We start from the raw sequence: 17,533 nt of genomic DNA on the forward strand, positions 1-17,533 counted from the left end.
GGCCTGGGGTGATCCTCAGAGCACGGACAATAGGACATGTGAGTAGGGGGGAAACCACCACCCTGAGAACCTCCTGCTTCTCGTCGGGCAGTTCCCGGCCCCAGTCAAGTCTGTGCCCACAGAGCAGCCCTGGTCCCACTTCCTCCCGGTGCATCCCAGCACTTTAACACTATGCCTGGCACTCAGCTCTAGGAAGGGGAGGACAACAGAGCTTAGGCGACATGTCATGGTAATCGTCCTCCTCTGGGACCCCAGAAAGCAAAGGGGTATCAAAGCGCAGACATGGACAGCAAAGGACTTTGTCTCCAGGTTGGGGAACAAGTTGCAGGGGCATGCTCTGCCCCCAAGCAGCTGACACGGAGGAGAGAAGGGGAGAGAGCAAAGCATGCCCTACTGGTACAGGGAGATACTCACTGGGAACAACCGTGGTCTCCTCAGGAGGGCCGGTCAGCGTCACTGGGATGTGCACAGTGGTGCTCAGCTCTGAGGGCTGGCTGCCCATCCGAGTGACATTCCGCTGATTATCTGCATCCTCCGGCTGTTCTTCCACCTTCTGCAGACAGGTGCTGGGCAGGGTGTGCACAGGGCCCACACCCATCATCCCACTGGCCTCCAGGCCACAGTGCGGCTCCCTGCAAACAGGGACACATAATAGAGGCCATTGCAGCTCCAGATCCTTACTCGAGCCGCAAATCCAGCTCCTTAAACCCCTACCCAGATTAAATAAATCCCTGACTCACCTGCTACTCTGGCATTTCGTATGGTTTTGATCACCCTATATACTTCTGTGGTTTTAGGTCTGAAAAGTAGGGGTGAAGCTGACTCACCTGTCTGTCCCTGGCACAAAGCCAGGCATGGTGAGCATCACAGCATGTGTGTGGAACGCAGCTGTTTGCAGAATGAAGCCTGCAGAATGTCTCCCTAAGCAGCCCCACCAGGCCTGTGGCCCAGCAGAGCTGTGCACACAAAAGACAGTGCCCAGGCTGGGCTGAGCCTGAGCGGCAGCCTTCAGCTACTTGAGTTCTGGGTGGTTCGGAGACTGCTGGTCTCAGCCCGGAGATGCCTGGCACTCCAGGGCTGTCACGGAGCCATTTGGATCCGGTCCCAGGCAGGGAGCAGGCCAAGCTGGCCTGGGAGGGCCTTCCTGTCCTGACCACACAGCCGGCCCCTCCCATCCTGCCATTTACCCGGGCGGGCTCCTCAGGCTCTCCCGACGTCTCTGCTCTTCCCCAGCCAAAGCCTCCCAAATCAGGCCTGTCTCCCCAAACCCTCACTTCCCCCTGGGGGCCCTAGGACAGCGGCTGACACCAACCGAGCACACACTCCCCTCCATGCAGCTAAGGCAGGGTCGTCACCACCCCAGAGAAGGGTGGAGGCAGAGAGGGGGGCTGCATGGCCGCGACACCTGGCTGGTTTTGCACCCTAACCCTGGGGGCCCTCCGCACCAGCGCCCACACGCCCGGCCTGGCCCTTTGCGATGCGCAGGGCCCAGCGTGCTCACTTGGGCTGGTGGTTCCGCAGCTCCTTGTCCCTGTCCTCCGTGTCACCTTCCTTCTCTGCATCCTCGAGGGCGGGCAGCGTCTTGTGGCGCGCCCGGTGCCGCCGCGCAGGCTCCTCCGCGCTCTCCGTCGTCCGGGGGCCTCCGCGGTGCCGGGTGCGCCGTTCACTCTTGGCCCCGGGCGCGGCAGCCTCCTTGCCGGGGTCGGGCGCGTGCCGGTGTGCGCGGTGGCGCCGGGGCTCGCGCTCGGCCACCTCCTCCGGGGAGCCGCGCCGGTGGTGCCGCCGGCCGCCGTTGGGCCCCGCGCCGTGGCCACGCTCACTCCGGGCCTCCTTGCTGCAGCTGCGGCGCGTCCGCACCCGCTCCTCCCGCGCACCTGACTCCCCACCCTCCTCCTTAGGGGCGTCCGCTGGGTCCTGCTGGGCCGCCGTGGCCGCGGCCTTGTCCTTGTCGCGGTGCCGGTGGTGCCTGCGCGGCTGGTCCGCAGCTTCGGCAGCCTCCGTGCCCTCGGGCCGCGCCTTGGCCCCCGCGGGCCCCTGCGGACCTTCCCGGCCCGGCTCCACAACGAGCGGCCGGTCCAAGTGCGTCTTCATGTCGGGCCGCAGGTGGCGCGTGGTGGCGTAGCGCAGCCGCTCCTCAGGGTCCATCTCGCTGTACAGCGCCTCGCAGCTGGCCCGCAGGTTCTGCAGCCGCAGCTGGCTGGCCCTCTGCTCCCACACCGAGCGCGCCTTGGCCGAGTTCTGCTGCCTGCTGTGGGGACATGGTAGTGAGCGCCCACCCCACGCACCCCCGTGCCTTGAGGGAAGCCACGGATGGACACAGCGATGGAGGGATGGCGGAGGATGCACAGGGAGGAGGGGCGGCAGGTGCCCTCAAGACCCCTGGCAGAGTGTGCAGGACAGGGTGGGGGATGCCTAGGGCAAGGGAGTCAGCACTGCCTGCCCCACCCGGGTGGCAGCCCTGCAGGCTCCAGGCGCAGCAGCGGGGGATGTGTGCTTAAGGCCACCCTTGAGCAGGTGGACAGTGGCCCCAAGCTAAGGGGAATGACAGGCACCAGCATGAAGTGGCAGCTGGCTTCCAGGGCAGGTGGGCTGTGGGCCAGGAAGCCCAAAAGGCAGGGGAGGGCTGACGAAGACGCAGGAGACAGGGATGGGGAGCCCCCTGCAGCAGCGTGGGGAGCTGGCCCTGCTGCCTCAAAGGAGGGGCTTTTCCATCCACCTCCAGGAGACCCCACTGGCCAGAAAGAGACAAGGGTATTCCTGAGGGAAAAGAAAGGAGGTGGGGTCTCAGAGGCAGGGTGGAAGGTGGCCCAGGGAGCTAGGGGTGGGGCAGCCGGCCTTCCCAGGAGGAAACAGGGTGCAGTGCCTGCTGTCTGAGGTGATCAGCCCCATCCTGAGTGACCATTTGCTCCCAGGAGCTCAGCAGTCAGGACTGGGATAGAGACGCCACCTCCCATGGCCACCAGTGCCCTCCTCTCCCCTGGCTCCGTGGAGAGCCCCTCCCTCCACCAGGGGCAGAGAGGAGCCCGCCAGCCCTGACTGTGGCTTGTGGTCCAGACTCGCCCCTCACTGGACAGGCTACCAGAGGCTGGACTACCCTCCGGGCTCGCGCACACGGTCACATGTATGTGGGGGTATGTGGGGGACCTTTGTGTTTGGGCTCTTGGCCATTCAAGACCTCCGAGCGGCGACCCCAGCCCACCGTGGCTGAGTGGTAACCTCGGGGCGAGTCTCCTCCTTCAGCCACTGGAGGTTTCTGGACCTGCTGGGTGGTGGCAGTGGCCGCATCAGATCAGTGAGGGCCCTGTCCACCAGTGGCCACCGTGTAAGTGCTTGGGCTCCAGTGCCCAGCTCATACAGGTCTCAAAATCACTTCACAGATGAGGACACTGAGGCCAAAGGGTGTGACTCACAGAGGGTCCCATGGTAAGTTACTGACGGAGCCGGGGTCAGACGCATGCAAGGGCAGAAAGGAGTCAGTATCTAAAGATCTACAGCCTTGACCAGGCCAGTGGCACTGAGACCTCAGCCCAGCCCAGCTCCAGGCCAGGGGCTGCCGAGCACCACGCTGACCTGCAGAGGCAGAGGTGGCCCCGCGTGGGAAAAGCCTGGTCCTGCGGCTGGCCTGGACAAAGTTTATAGACGGTGAACCCTGGCCCCTTGGGAGAGAGGGCCAGACTCCGGCATGGGGAGCCATGTTCTGGGGCAGTGCCCTGGAAGTACGGAAACATAGTGTCTGCCCCTCCCTGGGGAGCCCAGACAGGGCCAGGCAGAATGTGTGGAGGACCTCGCTGGCCGCTCTGGCAGCCTGCTGACCCACCCCTCTGACTGCCACTCGGGCCCTGACCTGCCTCCTCAGGCACATGGGAGCTGTGCTGCCCCACTCCCGCAGACACCTAGCGACCGACCCACCTTCTCTTTCTTTGGCTTCAACCTAGAGCCACAAGGGCTCCACCCATCTCCAGCTAGCACCAAAGCAAAGGGCCCAGCTCTGAACAATGCTGAACTGTACAAACAGGGGGACAACCGTGAGGGGTGCACCCCAGCTGCAGGCTTCCGGGGGGGGGGTGATGGCTGGTCACTGCCTCAGGCCTCCCAATAAGTCCAGCAGCCAGAGATGGGCCTGGACTCTGAGCTGTTTGTTTGGCAGAGTGGTAGGTGGCCTGCTCAGGTGCAGTCTTGGGGACAAGATCTCTGTCAGAACAGACAGGCGATAAAGACAGTGGGGGCAGTAGCTCGAGTGGGGGGCTCCCAACAGCATGGCTTTGCCCTCGGGTACAGCTCCTTACTTCCCACCCAGCTGAAGTTCATGGGAGAGGCTGCCGTGGAGCTGGCAGACTCCCCTTGTCACTCCCCAGGGGCGCAGGGCCTGAGCGGCTGTGTCACGGGGCCTCACCGGCCCTGCCTGGCCGGCCTCGGCTGGTTCTGCCTCACCGGGCCCTGTGCCACCTGCGGCTGCCAGCTCAGCAGGGCCACCAGCCTCCTCTCTGGGGGAGCCTCTGAGGACGTGCACCGTGCTTCTCCCCCTGGGGTCTGAGTCGGTCTGACTCTACCAGGCCGCCCCTCTCTCCTTGCTCTGTCTGGCACGTAGAGCCGTGTGGCCAGCACTGGTCCCGCACTCTGTGCCCCTCCACAGAGACCACAAGCAGCACGAGAATGCAGAGCCGGGGTGGGGCCACTCTCTGGCCTATGGCACGAACTGGGGACCGACCCAGGCAAAGTCCTCATAGGAAAGGACGGTCAGGTGCCACAGGCAGGAGCCACGCCCAGGGCCACAGTCCCAGCTTGCAGCCCGGCTCACCCACACCCCACCAGGCACTGAAGCTGTCTGCAGACCTCAAAAAGAAGGCTCTGTGCATAGCCTTGAGGTCTCTGGGCTGAGAAGGCCAGCTACCCACAGCTGCTGACGGCATGAGGCGGTGCCAGGGTGACACCTATGTCACATCGTATCAATTCCACCCTACTGATTGGTCAGATCCAGCCTTCTCCTCCCACGGAACATCAGGGTCCCCACCAGCCAGCAGCTCCAGGTGCCCATGGGCACACCAAGCCCAGTGCTGCACTGGCCAAGCAGGACCCTCAAGAGGAAGCTTCTGGGACAAGCCTCCCAGGACCACTTCCCCAGTCAGACTGGGGCCACCACCACTGGGCCACATGGGGTTTCCAGGGCTCTGCCAGTCCAGTGCAAGTCTTACGGCTGCAGAGCAGCTCTGCTCGTGCCAGAATGAGGACTCCTGAGGGTCACAGACGCGTCCCCTCCCAGGTAAGGAGAGGAGGGGGCAGCAGGCCCCCATGAATGGCCCAGTAACACTCTACCTCACAGGAACCACTCGGAGAGAGCCCCCAGTGGGGCTCAGGACACCTGAGTGACAGCACACAGACAGACAGCAGGCAAGGGGACAGACGGAGACCAGAAGGGATGGGAGGAGGATGCCCACGAACACGAACAGGGCGTGGGGACATCAGGAACCAGGCCCGCGTCCCCTGCCAGCTGCAGAAGGCTCTCCTGGAGCTGCCCTGAGGCACGCGCTCAGAGGTGGAAGGCACTTGCGGGGGGAGGTGTATGCCACAGGTGGTATCGGAGCAGGTGACTCACGGTGAGTTTACGCTGGAGACAGATGAGCCGCGAGACACAGCACCTCGAGTGTGCTTTACAAAACTGCACATGCAAAAGACAAAACAAACAAAAGTGAGAAAACCAGAGAGGGCTCCAAGAGACGCCAGGGCACGTGTGAGCTGCACTGAGTCGGGCACAGGCTGCAGTGTACATCTGGGCGGGCAGCAGGGACACGCCCATCAGAACGGTGCCCGGTGGGAGACCTTGGGTAAAAGAGAAGTCGAGGAAGAGAGTGACCAGCAGAAGGCGTGGCTCCAGAGAGCACAGCGAGCCCCACCGGAGCTGGGGGACGAGGGGGCAACCGGGGTCCATCTGCCGAAGCATGGCACATGAGGCCCCAGGGAGAGCAGGGGGTGAGGGACAGCTGGCACCACTTGTCCCACAGCCCTGAACGCCACCCTGGCCATATCAGGCGCCCCACACCAGCAGAGTCGGATGACCCGCATGGTCGGTCGCCTGAGCTCAAGAGGAGCAGAGTGGCTAACGCAGGAGGCCCCAAATGCTGCACTTCACCTGGGTCCTGCTGCCTGACCACCCCGCTCTGCTTCCAGCCCACCGGGCCGCTCGTCTCCCTAGGCTCTAAGGCAGGTGCCTCCCCCTCACCATGACCCTCCCCAGGGCAGGCAGGTTCCCTGGGGTGAGACTCAACCACGTCCAAGTGATTTCGGGAAGCTTTCCAGACCAACAGAGAGAAACCAGAGGGGTCTTCACAGCCCTTCAAGGCGGCTTTCCCCAGGGGCAGCTCCTTTTCCAGGCCAAGTCCACATGCGCTTGTGAGGAGCTCAGAGCAACTCACCTACCTGCAGGACCTGTGTGCAAACAGGCTTGTGTGTGCAAGACAGAGTGTGCAAATCAGGGTGTGTGACTGAATAGCTTGTGAATAGGTATGTGAGTGTGTGAGTATCCCAGTGAGTGTAAGCATGTCTGAGTGTGCATGTGAATGTGTATGAACATATGTGATTATGAGCTCTGTGAGGGTGTGAGTGTATACATCTCAGTGTGCGTGAGTGTGAGAGCCAGCATTCAGCAGCCAGGGTAAGGTAGCTGGTGACAGGCCATGTGGCCCTCAGTGACCGCCCCTTCCAGTGGCCTTAGTGGCATCACCTGAAGCCAAAGACACTGAGCCCCAGGTGACCTCAAGCCCCCAGCACACTCACGAGGTAGGATTCTAGCCAGGGCCCTGCCCCTGGGGCACGGGCTCCCAGCTGCACAGGCGCCCACCAACCTCTCCAACGCAGAGTTTGAGCCCCTCCACAGCAGCCCCCGGCCACCCTCAGCAGCGGGCAGTCGGGAGGGGCCCACAACCGGCACAGGCACCAGAAGCTCTGAGCGGTTCCCAGTCTCGGGCTCAGCGCGACACAGGAAGGCAAACAACCACTCGGCTGCCTCTCCACCACCCACGCGTGCCTGGGGCCCAGCCCCGTTCAGCACAGTCCCTGATGACCACATCGGGCTGGCTGCCGTGTCCGACAGGTGGGCTGAGGACATGCCGCAGAGGACACAGCGTGGAGCTACACCCAGGAGAGCCTGCAGGACCACAGTGGGCCCCAAAGTGGGGGACACAGGGGCCACCAATGCCCAATGCCTCAGGCTGGCTGTGGCACGGATGAGCAGGCTGTCAGCAGAGCACCTATGCGTCCCCAGCAGCCCCATTCTCAGAAGAAATGAAGGGGAGGTGACAAGGCCAATAGCTGATGTCCTGAGCACCCCAGGCCCAGGGATGCCAGGCTAGAGCCTTGTTCCCACACAGCAGCACCCCCACCTGGGGACAAGGTGGCGCAGGAAGGCTCTACACCTGGCTGGTGGTGGCCTGGCATGCTCTCGGCAGCTGTTCGGAGGGCCCCAGCACCCTGCGCTCTGAGGTCTCAGCAGGGAGTGGGTGCCCCTGAGGAGGGATGATCCCAGCAGCCAGCAGGGCCCAGGGGAAGCACCCCCCCAACCAGGAACAGCAGAGAAGGTAAACACCACACAGAAAGCCCGCACGGCTCACCACCACCCTCCCCACAGCAGATCTCCAGCAGCTCGTGGAGCCCACGAAAAGGGGCCGTGAGGGGCCTGCTGGGTGAAGCGGCCTCCACTCAGCAGGCCCAGGATGAACAGCGCAAGCCACTGCATCAGCCAGACAACCAAACACGGAGACACCTGAACACCCAGCCCCCGCAGCCATCTGAGTGAGGACTGCTATGTCCTGCCTGGCTCTGTGCAGGCCCCCTGCACTCCTGGCTGGGCCACAGAGGCCTGTAACGTCCTTTGGCATCTTCTCCCCAAAGGCCAGCACTTTCTGCCTGGCTTAGAGACAGGCCTTCTGCAAATGCCTCCCTAGAAAACAGGCCATCACCTTGGTGAGGGCCGGGCAAGAATGAGGCCGCTAGGATGCTCGCACATGCACACTCAGGCCTGGCCCTGTCATGTGCCAGCGAACACAGCAGCTTGGCACGTCAGCCCAGGTCACCAGGGGCTCGTCCTGGTCCTGCAACCACAGCGCCCAGAAGAGGGAGGCCAGTACGAAGCGAGGGGCCCAGGTCGCAGAGGACATGGGAGGTGGGGTAGAGTGGGGGCCCAGCCAAAACAGAGCCGGCAGCTCAAGGGTGGACTCCGTGCGGCCAGAAGGCAAGGTGCTCAGCTCCTCTGGGCCGTCACGGGCACCCTGTGGCCAGGCCACGGTGCCCGCTCCCTTGCCGCCTCCCGAGCCAGGAGCTCTGTCCCACTCTGAAGCGCCTTGAGGCTGGGCTGAACGTGGGGGTGACCAGCCCCCCACAGAAGCGCTGGCTCACCCATCCTAGAGGCTTTCCTTTGACCCCTGTCCCAGTACCAAATACTTGAAGACATTTTTGAAACCATGAAGACTGTGGGGCCACTGAGGCACCACCTTGGGTCTTCTGGCTCAAAATACATTCCTGAAAAGCTACGTATACAGACAACTGACCCCTTACCCAACTCCCAGGCTTTGCCCCGGGCACACTGTGGAGCCACGCGAGACCCTGAGGGGGTAGACGCCCCCAGCAGAGCCACTCCCGCCCACGTGAGGGCCACTCGTGTTCCTCCTCGAGCCGGGAGAAGCCCAGAGGCTTTCCCGAGGGGGCCCTTTGCTCAAAGCTCCCCGCAGGAGAGGGGAGCGCCGGGGCGGGTCTGTGTCCTGACCACCTCCAGCCAAGGCCAGCGGCCCTCTGGGGGAGCCTCCGGAGGGCCCAGCTCGAGACCCCATCTGGCCCCGCCGCCATCCCACGATCCACCCCGGAGCCTTACGCCGCGATGGAGATGTTTGCAGCAGACATGGGGCTGACTTCAGCTACTTCTTTGGCCTTTTGCAGAGCAAGCTTCTGATTGGCTGCTTCTTCCATCTCCTCCTCATCCTGTTTGAAGACAGAAACACATGCAGCCTCCATCGGCTCTTCTCCCGATCCCGAGCCCTTCCTGCCCTTGGAACCTGTGGGGCCAGGTATCCGGCTCTTGCACCGAGCACGATCCCACACCAGTCTGTGGCAGCCTTAGCAACCCCCGCCCCATGCCTGCTGCTCGGGGTGACGGCCCCACACCTGTGCTTGCCCCCTGACCCCACTCTGGGGTCCAGCCCCAGGGACCCAGCCACTGCCTAGGCATCTGTCTGGCTCTACAGCACCTCAGACTCTGCCAAGTGCAAGCCCATCCCCCTTTGGTTCCCACCTTCCTCCCACACTGCCAGGAGCACCTGCCAACCTGGGCCATGTCAGCCTCTGCCCTCTGCCGCAGAGCCGTGAGCAGGCTCCACACTGAGCCCAGGGTCCCAGCCAGGGCCACTTTGGGGGCCATCACCAAGAGTGTGTTCAGCACAGCCACCTCACAGCCTTTGAGCTTTTCCACCTGGACCCGTGGAAGCGCCTGTGCCCACCTGTCCCAGGTGCGAATGAATCCCCTCTGCCTCCCTGGACCCCCTGAGGACCGCAGCGCCTGGCCATGTGCCCATCACCACTGGGTTCCTGGAGAGGGCCTGCACGGCTCTCTGACCCCGGGCCAGCGTGTGCTCATGAGCGCAGATGTGTGCAAAGACCTGATGCCCCTCTGCCCCCTCAATGGGGAGAGGAGTGGACATCTGCATTTCAGGTCACAAGGCTCTGCTCCTGGGGCCTGGAAAATTAGCTCTAGGCTGAGTTCCTGGACCCTGGGAGGGAAACCAAGGCCTCCATGTCATCCAGACAGACTGCTGGGACCACCCTTACTTCCCCCAAAGACCCCAATCCCAGGCCACTCGGCTCCCCTGAGAGCTGACATTCCCAACTTGTCCCCAGATGTCCTGGAATCTGCTTTTACAGGCCCAATAATGGCAAAAACTAAGTCCCTGTTAGCTCCCTGCAGACTTTCCACCACAGAGAGCCCTCCAGGCCCTGGAGGGGAGGCACAGCCAGTCCCACCCCAGCCCTGCCCACCAAGGTCCCTCCCTGAGCTGTGGGTGTGTTTACATAATGCCCTCGGGGGTTGGAGGGGTCCCTCCAAGCACTCCAAAGGGTGCTCTACAAACAAACTCAACTTGTGTTTATTTCTACTTCAAATAATAAATGATTCTACATCGTATCTGTGGGAATATGAAGGGAGGGGTCAAGTGCCCCCTTTGGGGCTCTGAGCCAGCCCAGATAATGCTCCACAGCCTAACAAGACAGATGCCCCAACTCCAAAAAAAGGGAAGCATGAATAGGGGCAGTTATCCCCAAAGAGCCAGGGTGTCTGGGTGTGGAGACATGGCCCAGGACACCCTGCACCTTCGCCTACAGAAGCGCCTGCAGAGATGGGGAGAACGTGGGGCTCAGGCTTCTTCCCCACCAATGAGGCTACGGCCACCCCAGTTCCCAGGGTCCCAGAAACCCTGACACCAGACAGTGCTCTTTGGGAACACAGGGTGCCAGGCCAGGAGCCCAGCCAGGGGCTGGCCCCACTGACAACAGGAACAGCAGGCCAGGGGGACTCCCACATCCTCGCCAGGGCATGGGACGGGTCTAGACCCACAGGCTCCAACCAGCCAGGCCTGGGGCAGGGGAGGAGGAAGGTGGGCAAAAGCCTGAGGCACTGCAGGGGCCCCCCACTCCCAGGGCGCAGTGGGGCAGCCTGTGGACCCTGATGCCCGTAGAGGTACAGGATGTCCCACAGGGAAGGCCCACGAAAAGCTCGGCCTCACCAAGGCACAGAGCTGGGGGTCTGGGGCACTGACTGCATCAGACACACACGGGGTTGTCAGGACGGGGGCAGAGCACACAGACGCCCGCACACAGGTGCACACACAGCATTCAGAACAAGCACACGGGGTGTCTACAAAGGGGGGCCTGACCAGGAGGTAACGCTCTCTGCCTGGTGAGCTGGGCCACCACACACAAGCCCAGGCCCTGGGACGGAAGGTGCCCAGGCAGGGGCTGCCGCATGGAGGGAAGCCACAGGGAAGCAGTGTGACCACACCCCCACCACGCTCAGGGATGAGGGATGAATGCTAAGTGGCAACCACTGGGTGCAGCCTGGAGAAGCAGCTGTCCTGTGGAGGCACAGACGAGTCGATGAGAGGACCCCAAATGCTCCTCCAGGCACATGCCAGGCCCAGCACCACCCAGGGACAAGCAGGGGGTCCCTCACCTCCCAGGGACAAGCAGGGGACCCCTCACCTTCAAGGGATGGGCAAGGACCCCTCAACTCCTAAGGATGAACAGGGGCCCCTCTTGCCTCCCAGGGACAAACAGAGGCCCCTTGCCTTCCAGAGATGAGCAGGAGCCCCTCAACTCCTAGGGGTGAGCACAGGGAGCTTCACCACCCAGGAAAAAGTAGGGGACCCCCCTCAACTCCTAGGGATAAGCAGGGGAGCCCCTCACTGCTCTTCAGGGTCTTCAGAGCTGGATGTACCGTAAAGCCCACCACATGTGCCCCTCTTGCCGGAGGGACAGCCTCTCACTGCACACAGCCACACCGATGCGTCTCCTGGCCGCCTCAGGGCCCTGCTCCTCAGGTCTGTCCAGCTGCACCCCCGAGGAGCATCTCCTGCCCACCAGCCTCTCTGGCCATCGTCCCCGGGCCTGGCTTCTCCAGGAGCTGCCCTGTGGTCATCTGCCTTCCTGGCCCAGCGGTTCCGTGCTTCCCCAGGGACATCCCCCACCCCTGAGCAGCAGCCCGGCTTCTTCCTACCCAGGACTTGAGACCCCTGGACCGTGGTCACACAGGTCTTCCCCCGGGGCTGGCCCCCCCTCACAGCTCTCTGGCCCCATGGAGAGCGACCTGGCCTGCACCCTTCCCCACCTCCGCACCTTGGTCAGCTCCTGAGCGTTGGCCAGGTTGTCCACGGCGATGGCCAGGAAGACGTTCAGCAGGGTGTCTGGTCGGCTGCAGCTAAGGAAGGGAGCCCTTCTGATTCCACCCTCCCACATAGCTATACCACGGCTTCCCCCACGGAAAGCAGGGGCCCCCATGCCCCCAGAATGGCCACTGTTATCCCCAGAGGCACCCCAGCCCAGCCCTGTGGCCCTCTGGCCTCCAACCAACACTCCTTCCCTCGACTTCCAGTCACTGCCTCCCCTCACGCCCACAGAACCCATCCCCTCCCCCAGCTCTCCAGGGCCGGCTTTCCAGGCACAAGCTCACAGGCCACGCTGGGTCAATTTGCTTTTCCCTCCTGGGGAGGCACATGGACTGCCTGGTTCAGCCCCACCATTCCCCAGTTCTGCCAGCATGAAACACCTCCCAAGAAACACCTGCTCTCATAGGCTGCAACACAGGCTCTGTCACCCCCAGGTCCTGTGACAGGAGGCATCCCAGACAGACCGAGAGCACGCAGACCCACTGTGACCGGCGCCTTTAGCACCCCAGCCCCGGGGCAAGTCCCTCGGACACCTGCTGACTTTGTCCTCATCCTTCCTCTCCTAAAGCCCAGGGATCTTCTCCCTCCAGCCGTCCTCCTCCTACAGGCCGGGGGGCCATGCTGGTGGCAGACGGCACCGGGTGCCCAGTATGAGGCCTGGAACACTGCATCCCTCTGGGCCCCTGGGAGCCCCAGGAGAAGGCGCTGCTAGGCCCCAGGGTAGGCGGCTTGCCGGGGCCTCAAACCTCCCCAGGAGCGGCCGCCCCGGCCCCACACTGTGCTCGGCACCGCTCTGCAGACCCAGGCCCCCTTGCCGTCTCATTCTCTGGCTCCACGGATATGGCCACTCCTGCAGTCAGAGCCTGTGTATGTGGCTGGGCCCCGTCACCACACGCCTGGGACGCAACTCCCCGACCCAGGCCGCAGCTGCCCGGCAGCTGACTCTGTAGGAGGCCAACGGCATGAGCCTTGGTGGTCAGGCCCCTGCCAGGCCTCAGGGGGGCCGACATCCTGCAGACAAGACTGCTCAGGGCTCCAGCAGGGCCCACAGGGCCAGACACCAAGGCTGCACTGCCACCTTCTGACACTAACCTCGGCCATGGACACCTTCAGAGGCCTTCCATGCCCTAAGAGCAGTACTAGGGCTGTGCCCTCAGGGCCCAGCCAGGGGGACACACAGGTGTGGCAGGAGCGGCTCCAACAGGACAGGATGGGGAGCCTGACTCGCACGGTCAGAATCAGCCGTGGAGAGAGCGGCCCGGCTCCGCCTGAGGGCCCAGGGGCCTCCTTCAGGACCGCAGCTGCCCCGCTCCACCACCTGAGGCCAGTGCTGCAGCCTTCTCCCTTCTCTGACCACCTGGTCTTCTCCCACACCACCCCAGGCCCCACCCATCTGCTCAGCAAGCCAAACGCAGGCCCCCTGCTCTCCCTCCCTGGGCCTCCTGCTCAGCCTCCGGAGGGGGCCAGATGCCCCACCATGGGCTGGGGCCCGAGCTGCAACGCCACTCGGGCTGAGAAATGCTGCCATCCCTGCCAGGGGCTGCGGCAGAACAGACAGGCGGAGGGGAAGGGGGCACACAGAGCAAAGGGGAACAAGGTCTGGAACGCAGAGGGTCAGATGGGGTGTGTGAGGGGAGAGGGGGGTGCTCGTCTCCAGCTCTGACCTTCCCTACTGAGGGTCCACCACAGCACTCCACAAAGTGAGGTCCCCAGGCCGGCAGCACCTGCACCCAGGGAGCCCACCTGAGCGCACATTTGTGGGTGGGGATCTGGGCTTCACCCACCCCCGGGGCACTCTGACAGGTGGATGGGTTTGGGAGCCGGAGCCACACCTCCTCAGCGATGGGGCCTCCCCTGCACTCATGAGCCAGCACCACTCACCCTGCGGCCTCCCTTTCCCCCGTGGCAGAACCGCCGCCTGCTGCTGGGCCTCCCTTGACTCCACAGACCCACCCTCCCACGCCAGGCCCCGAATCCCGCCTGGCATCCTCCACAGAAAACCTTTCTTTGCCCGTCTCTGCAGGCACTACATTCTCAGCAAGGGAAGGTTTCTGAAAAGACCAATGCCAAAACTTAATTGTTGAACCAAAGTGAAAGAAGGCCCAGCCCACCAGCTGCCTTCAGTGCCCACAGCCCATGTCTTCCCGCAGATCCTCCCTGAGCCCCCCACTGACGCCACCCCCTCCCACACCCCGTGGTGGCCGTCCTCCATCGACCTGAGCCCCCACAGCCGCTGGGTCCCTGGCTCAGGCCGACTGGAGCGGTCGCCCCTGGACTTGGCCAGTTCTCCCACGAGAGGGGCTCCATGGTCCACACTGCATGGAGGCGCCTCTTAGGAAGGCCAGCAGGCCCCCCACTCCTCCTGAAGGAGGAGAGGGACAGGCAGACCCTGAGCCGGCACCAGACACCGGGCTCCGCAGCCCCGCAGAAGGATACAATTCCCGAACAGCGTGAGGACGATGAAGTAAAAGGATGAGAACATGCCTTTGCTGACTCCGCCCTGTGACTCGATCCCGTGATACATCACCGCGTTCCAGTCCTCTCCGGTCAGGATCTGTGGAGGGAGAGACCGCAGGCCACGCCGGCACGGCCACTTGCACACTCATGGTCAGGACGTAGCTGTGTCCCAACAGCCCATGGGCACACACGCACCCAGTGTTTAGATGTTTCTGGAGGTCAAGGTGGCCCAGGTCCTCCAGAAAAACTTCCAGAACGATACGGCTGCTGAGCTGGGTCAGGGCTCAAAGGATGAATATGCTCCAGGTTTTCAGCCAAAAACGGAAAGGGAGAGCCAAGCAGGAGAAAAGCTGTGCGAGGCAAGAACGGAGCAGCAGCAAGGGGCTGGAGAGGTGAGGCCGCGCCCGGGGACAGATCCTGAGCTGCCAGCACCCTGGGGGCCTGTTTGCAGCCGAGGAGGCCGAGGCTCAGAGAAGGGCCACAAGCTGCTCCAGGCCCAGGGAACAGCCACAGGGCAGCCACAGGTTCCTGCTGCCCCTGGCCAGCGGGGCCAGGCTATGAGGGTGGCTAAATGCAATCCCTGTGCCATCAGGAAACACATCTCTCTTTTCTACTTTTAATTTTGGAAACGTACAAGAGGCTAAAATAACATTCAAGTGTCCACCACTCAAAATGAAAATTGCCAACATTTTGTCATATTTGCATCAGGTCTCACTGCTGAGATCACCCCAACAGGCAGCCCCAATCACGAACCTGGTGAGAATCCGTGTCTTTACAGTTCGATGCCCCATAGCATGTACGTCTATAGACAAAATATGCCACACGCATGGGAGGGCATCAGACTATGCACTTCCGCTCCAGAGCTGGAATTGCTGGAAGTTGGTCACGCACATCTGTGAAATTTCCAAAGGGCATTCCCACCAGCAGCATAGGCTGCTGCCCTCACACCACCCTTGGCACTGCCTCACCACTGCCGACACCCCTGTGGCAGGGTGACAGGTCAGCCAGGGAGGTGGATGTCTTCCCGTGTGTCCAGTGGCCATCAGGATCTCCCCCCATATGGCGGCTTTTTCAACTCTTTGGCTCACATTTCTGATGGCTCATCTTTTTCTTACTAACTTGTGAGAGACCTCCTTACATCTTCTTGTATACACTAACTCTCAGCAATATCTACCAGAAATACTTTCTAGTCACCTTTGTTTTTAACTTATGTTTGTATGACAAGAAAGTTTCGTGTAGTTAAACATGTCAATCTTTTCCTTTATGGATTCTGCTTTTTGCACTTGACTTAAGAAAGTCTTCTCCACCCCAAGGTCATAAAGATATTTTCCTATATTTTCTTCAAATCATTTTAAGGCTTGGTTTTCCACATCAGGTTTCTGATCTGCCTGGAGTCTGCGGTTCCTGCTCTGTGTGTGCTTTACTGAAGTATGACTCACATACCCTATAATTCAGTCATTTAAAGAGTGCAATTCAATGGTTTTTAGACATGTGCAACTATTACCACACTCAATTTGAGAACATTTTCATCCCCTTAAAAAAGAAACCCGTACCTATTAGCTATCAGCCACCTGGCTGCGGGTTGCTTTTCTTTTTAAGTCAATTCTTATCATAACATTTTTCTAAATCATAGTATCAGTGTTTTATCTTTGTACAGCTATTGACGTGCGTGTGTTTCTCTTCTGACCATAGAGCCTAGGGCAATTACCTTAACAAATTCTTGCATTACTGGAATAAACACAGTTCAGCCATGAGGTCCAGTTTTACACACAGTTGGATGTGGTTTTCTGATATTTTATTTCAGAGTGTGTGCATCTGCCTCCACTGAACCACATGTGGAGGAGGGCCTGCTGTGCGTGCCAGGCAATACTCAGGAGCCCAGTGGACAGCGGACAAAGCAGATGCGGCGCCTTGGGGAGCCTGTCCTCTCAGTTGTGGGCACTTTCCCGACACTGTCCTTGCCTGGCTGTGGTGCTGAGGCAGCATTAGTCTCAGGAAATTATTTCTTCTCCTCGAAGTGGTCTGAGTAAGCTACTACCCGCTCCTCGAAGGTGTGACGAACTCGCCTTATAGCCCACTGGCCCAGAACAGGGTGCAGGGAGACAGCAAGAGAGCTTTGACTGTGGATTCCCTCCTCTAATGGTCATAAAATCATCCAAGTTTTTTTACTGCTTCTTGCACTAATTTGATATTTTCCTACAAAAGTGCATGTTTCACCTAAGTTTCCAAACCTATTGGCATAAAGTTGGCATAATATTCTTTGGGAATTTAAGGAGTTTCTCCGTCTCTGTGGGTACATGTCCCTCCCGGGCTATGCTTTTTATCTGTGCTTTTTTCTCGATGGGTCAGCTAGGAGGTTCTCTACTGCCTGGTCTTCTTGAGAACTAGGTTTTTAGGATTTTATGATCTTGGTGCTTTAGTTTTCTCAGTGTTTGCTCTTACGTCATTTTCTCCTGGTTTCAGTATTTCTTCAGTTCACTCCATTATTCTTTCATCTATACTTTGAAGATGAGTACTTAACTCAGTCACTTCAGTCTTCCATTTATTTTGATAACTGCATTTAAGGAGATGTTTCCCTCAAAGCGCTCCTCAGCTTTGTCCCAGGGTCGGGACGTCGCTGCTCAGCTCCACTTCTTTGTGACATGCACTGTAACGTCTTCTCTGACTCAATCCTTCAGCTTTCAAAGATTTTTTTTAATTTTGGTATCGCTAATGTACAATTACGTGAGCAACATTATGGTTACTAGACTCCCCCCTTCACCAAGACCCCCCCCACATGCCCCATTACAGTCGCTGTCCATCGGTGTGGTAAGATGCTGTAGAATCACTACTTCTCTTCTCTGTGTTGTACTGCCTTCCCCATGTCACCCCCACTACATTATGTGTGCTAATCATAATGCCCCATTTTCCACCTTCTCCCTCCCCTCCCACCCATCCTCCCCAGTCCTTTTCCCTTTGGTAACCGTTAGTCCATTCTTGGGTTCTGTGATTCTGCTGCTGTTTTGTTCCTTCAGTTTTCCTTTGTTCTTATGCTCCACAGATGAGTGAAATCATTTGGTACTTGTCTTTCTCCGCCAGGCTTATTTCACTGAGCATAATACCCTCCAGCTCCATCCATGTTGTTGCAAATGGTAGGATCTGTTTTCTTATGGCTGAAT

At 60.5% G+C, this 17,533-nt stretch overlaps 1 protein-coding gene across 11 annotated transcripts in view; it reads right to left on the reverse strand.

Annotated features, from left to right (window-relative positions):
- The window catches only part of CACNA1B (calcium voltage-gated channel subunit alpha1 B), a 180,455-nt gene that overhangs the window by 85,941 nt on the left and 76,981 nt on the right, over positions 1-17,533 (reverse strand). For 6 of the 11 annotated variants that reach the window (XR_012124599.1, XM_073220659.1, XM_073220664.1 and 3 more), the window contains exons 16-21: positions 14,355-14,472; positions 11,869-11,936; positions 8,861-8,967; positions 5,594-5,656; positions 1,502-2,248; positions 415-632 (exon numbers count right to left, since the gene is read on the reverse strand). Coding sequence is in view for 10 of the 11 variants with exons in the window: in XM_073220659.1 (XP_073076760.1) it covers positions 415-632; positions 1,502-2,248; positions 5,594-5,656; positions 8,861-8,967; positions 11,869-11,936; positions 14,355-14,472 (1,321 nt within the window). In the remaining variant the exon portion in view is untranslated. The remainder of the gene's footprint in view (positions 1-414; positions 633-1,501; positions 2,249-5,593; positions 5,657-8,860; positions 8,968-11,868; positions 11,937-14,354; positions 14,473-17,533) is intronic. The other 5 variants (XM_073220677.1, XM_073220673.1, XM_073220671.1 and 2 more) reach the window with 3 other exon arrangements.

This window comes from Manis javanica, chromosome 2 (assembly GCF_040802235.1).
Source record: "Manis javanica isolate MJ-LG chromosome 2, MJ_LKY, whole genome shotgun sequence".
Taxonomy (NCBI): domain Eukaryota; kingdom Metazoa; phylum Chordata; class Mammalia; order Pholidota; family Manidae; genus Manis; species Manis javanica.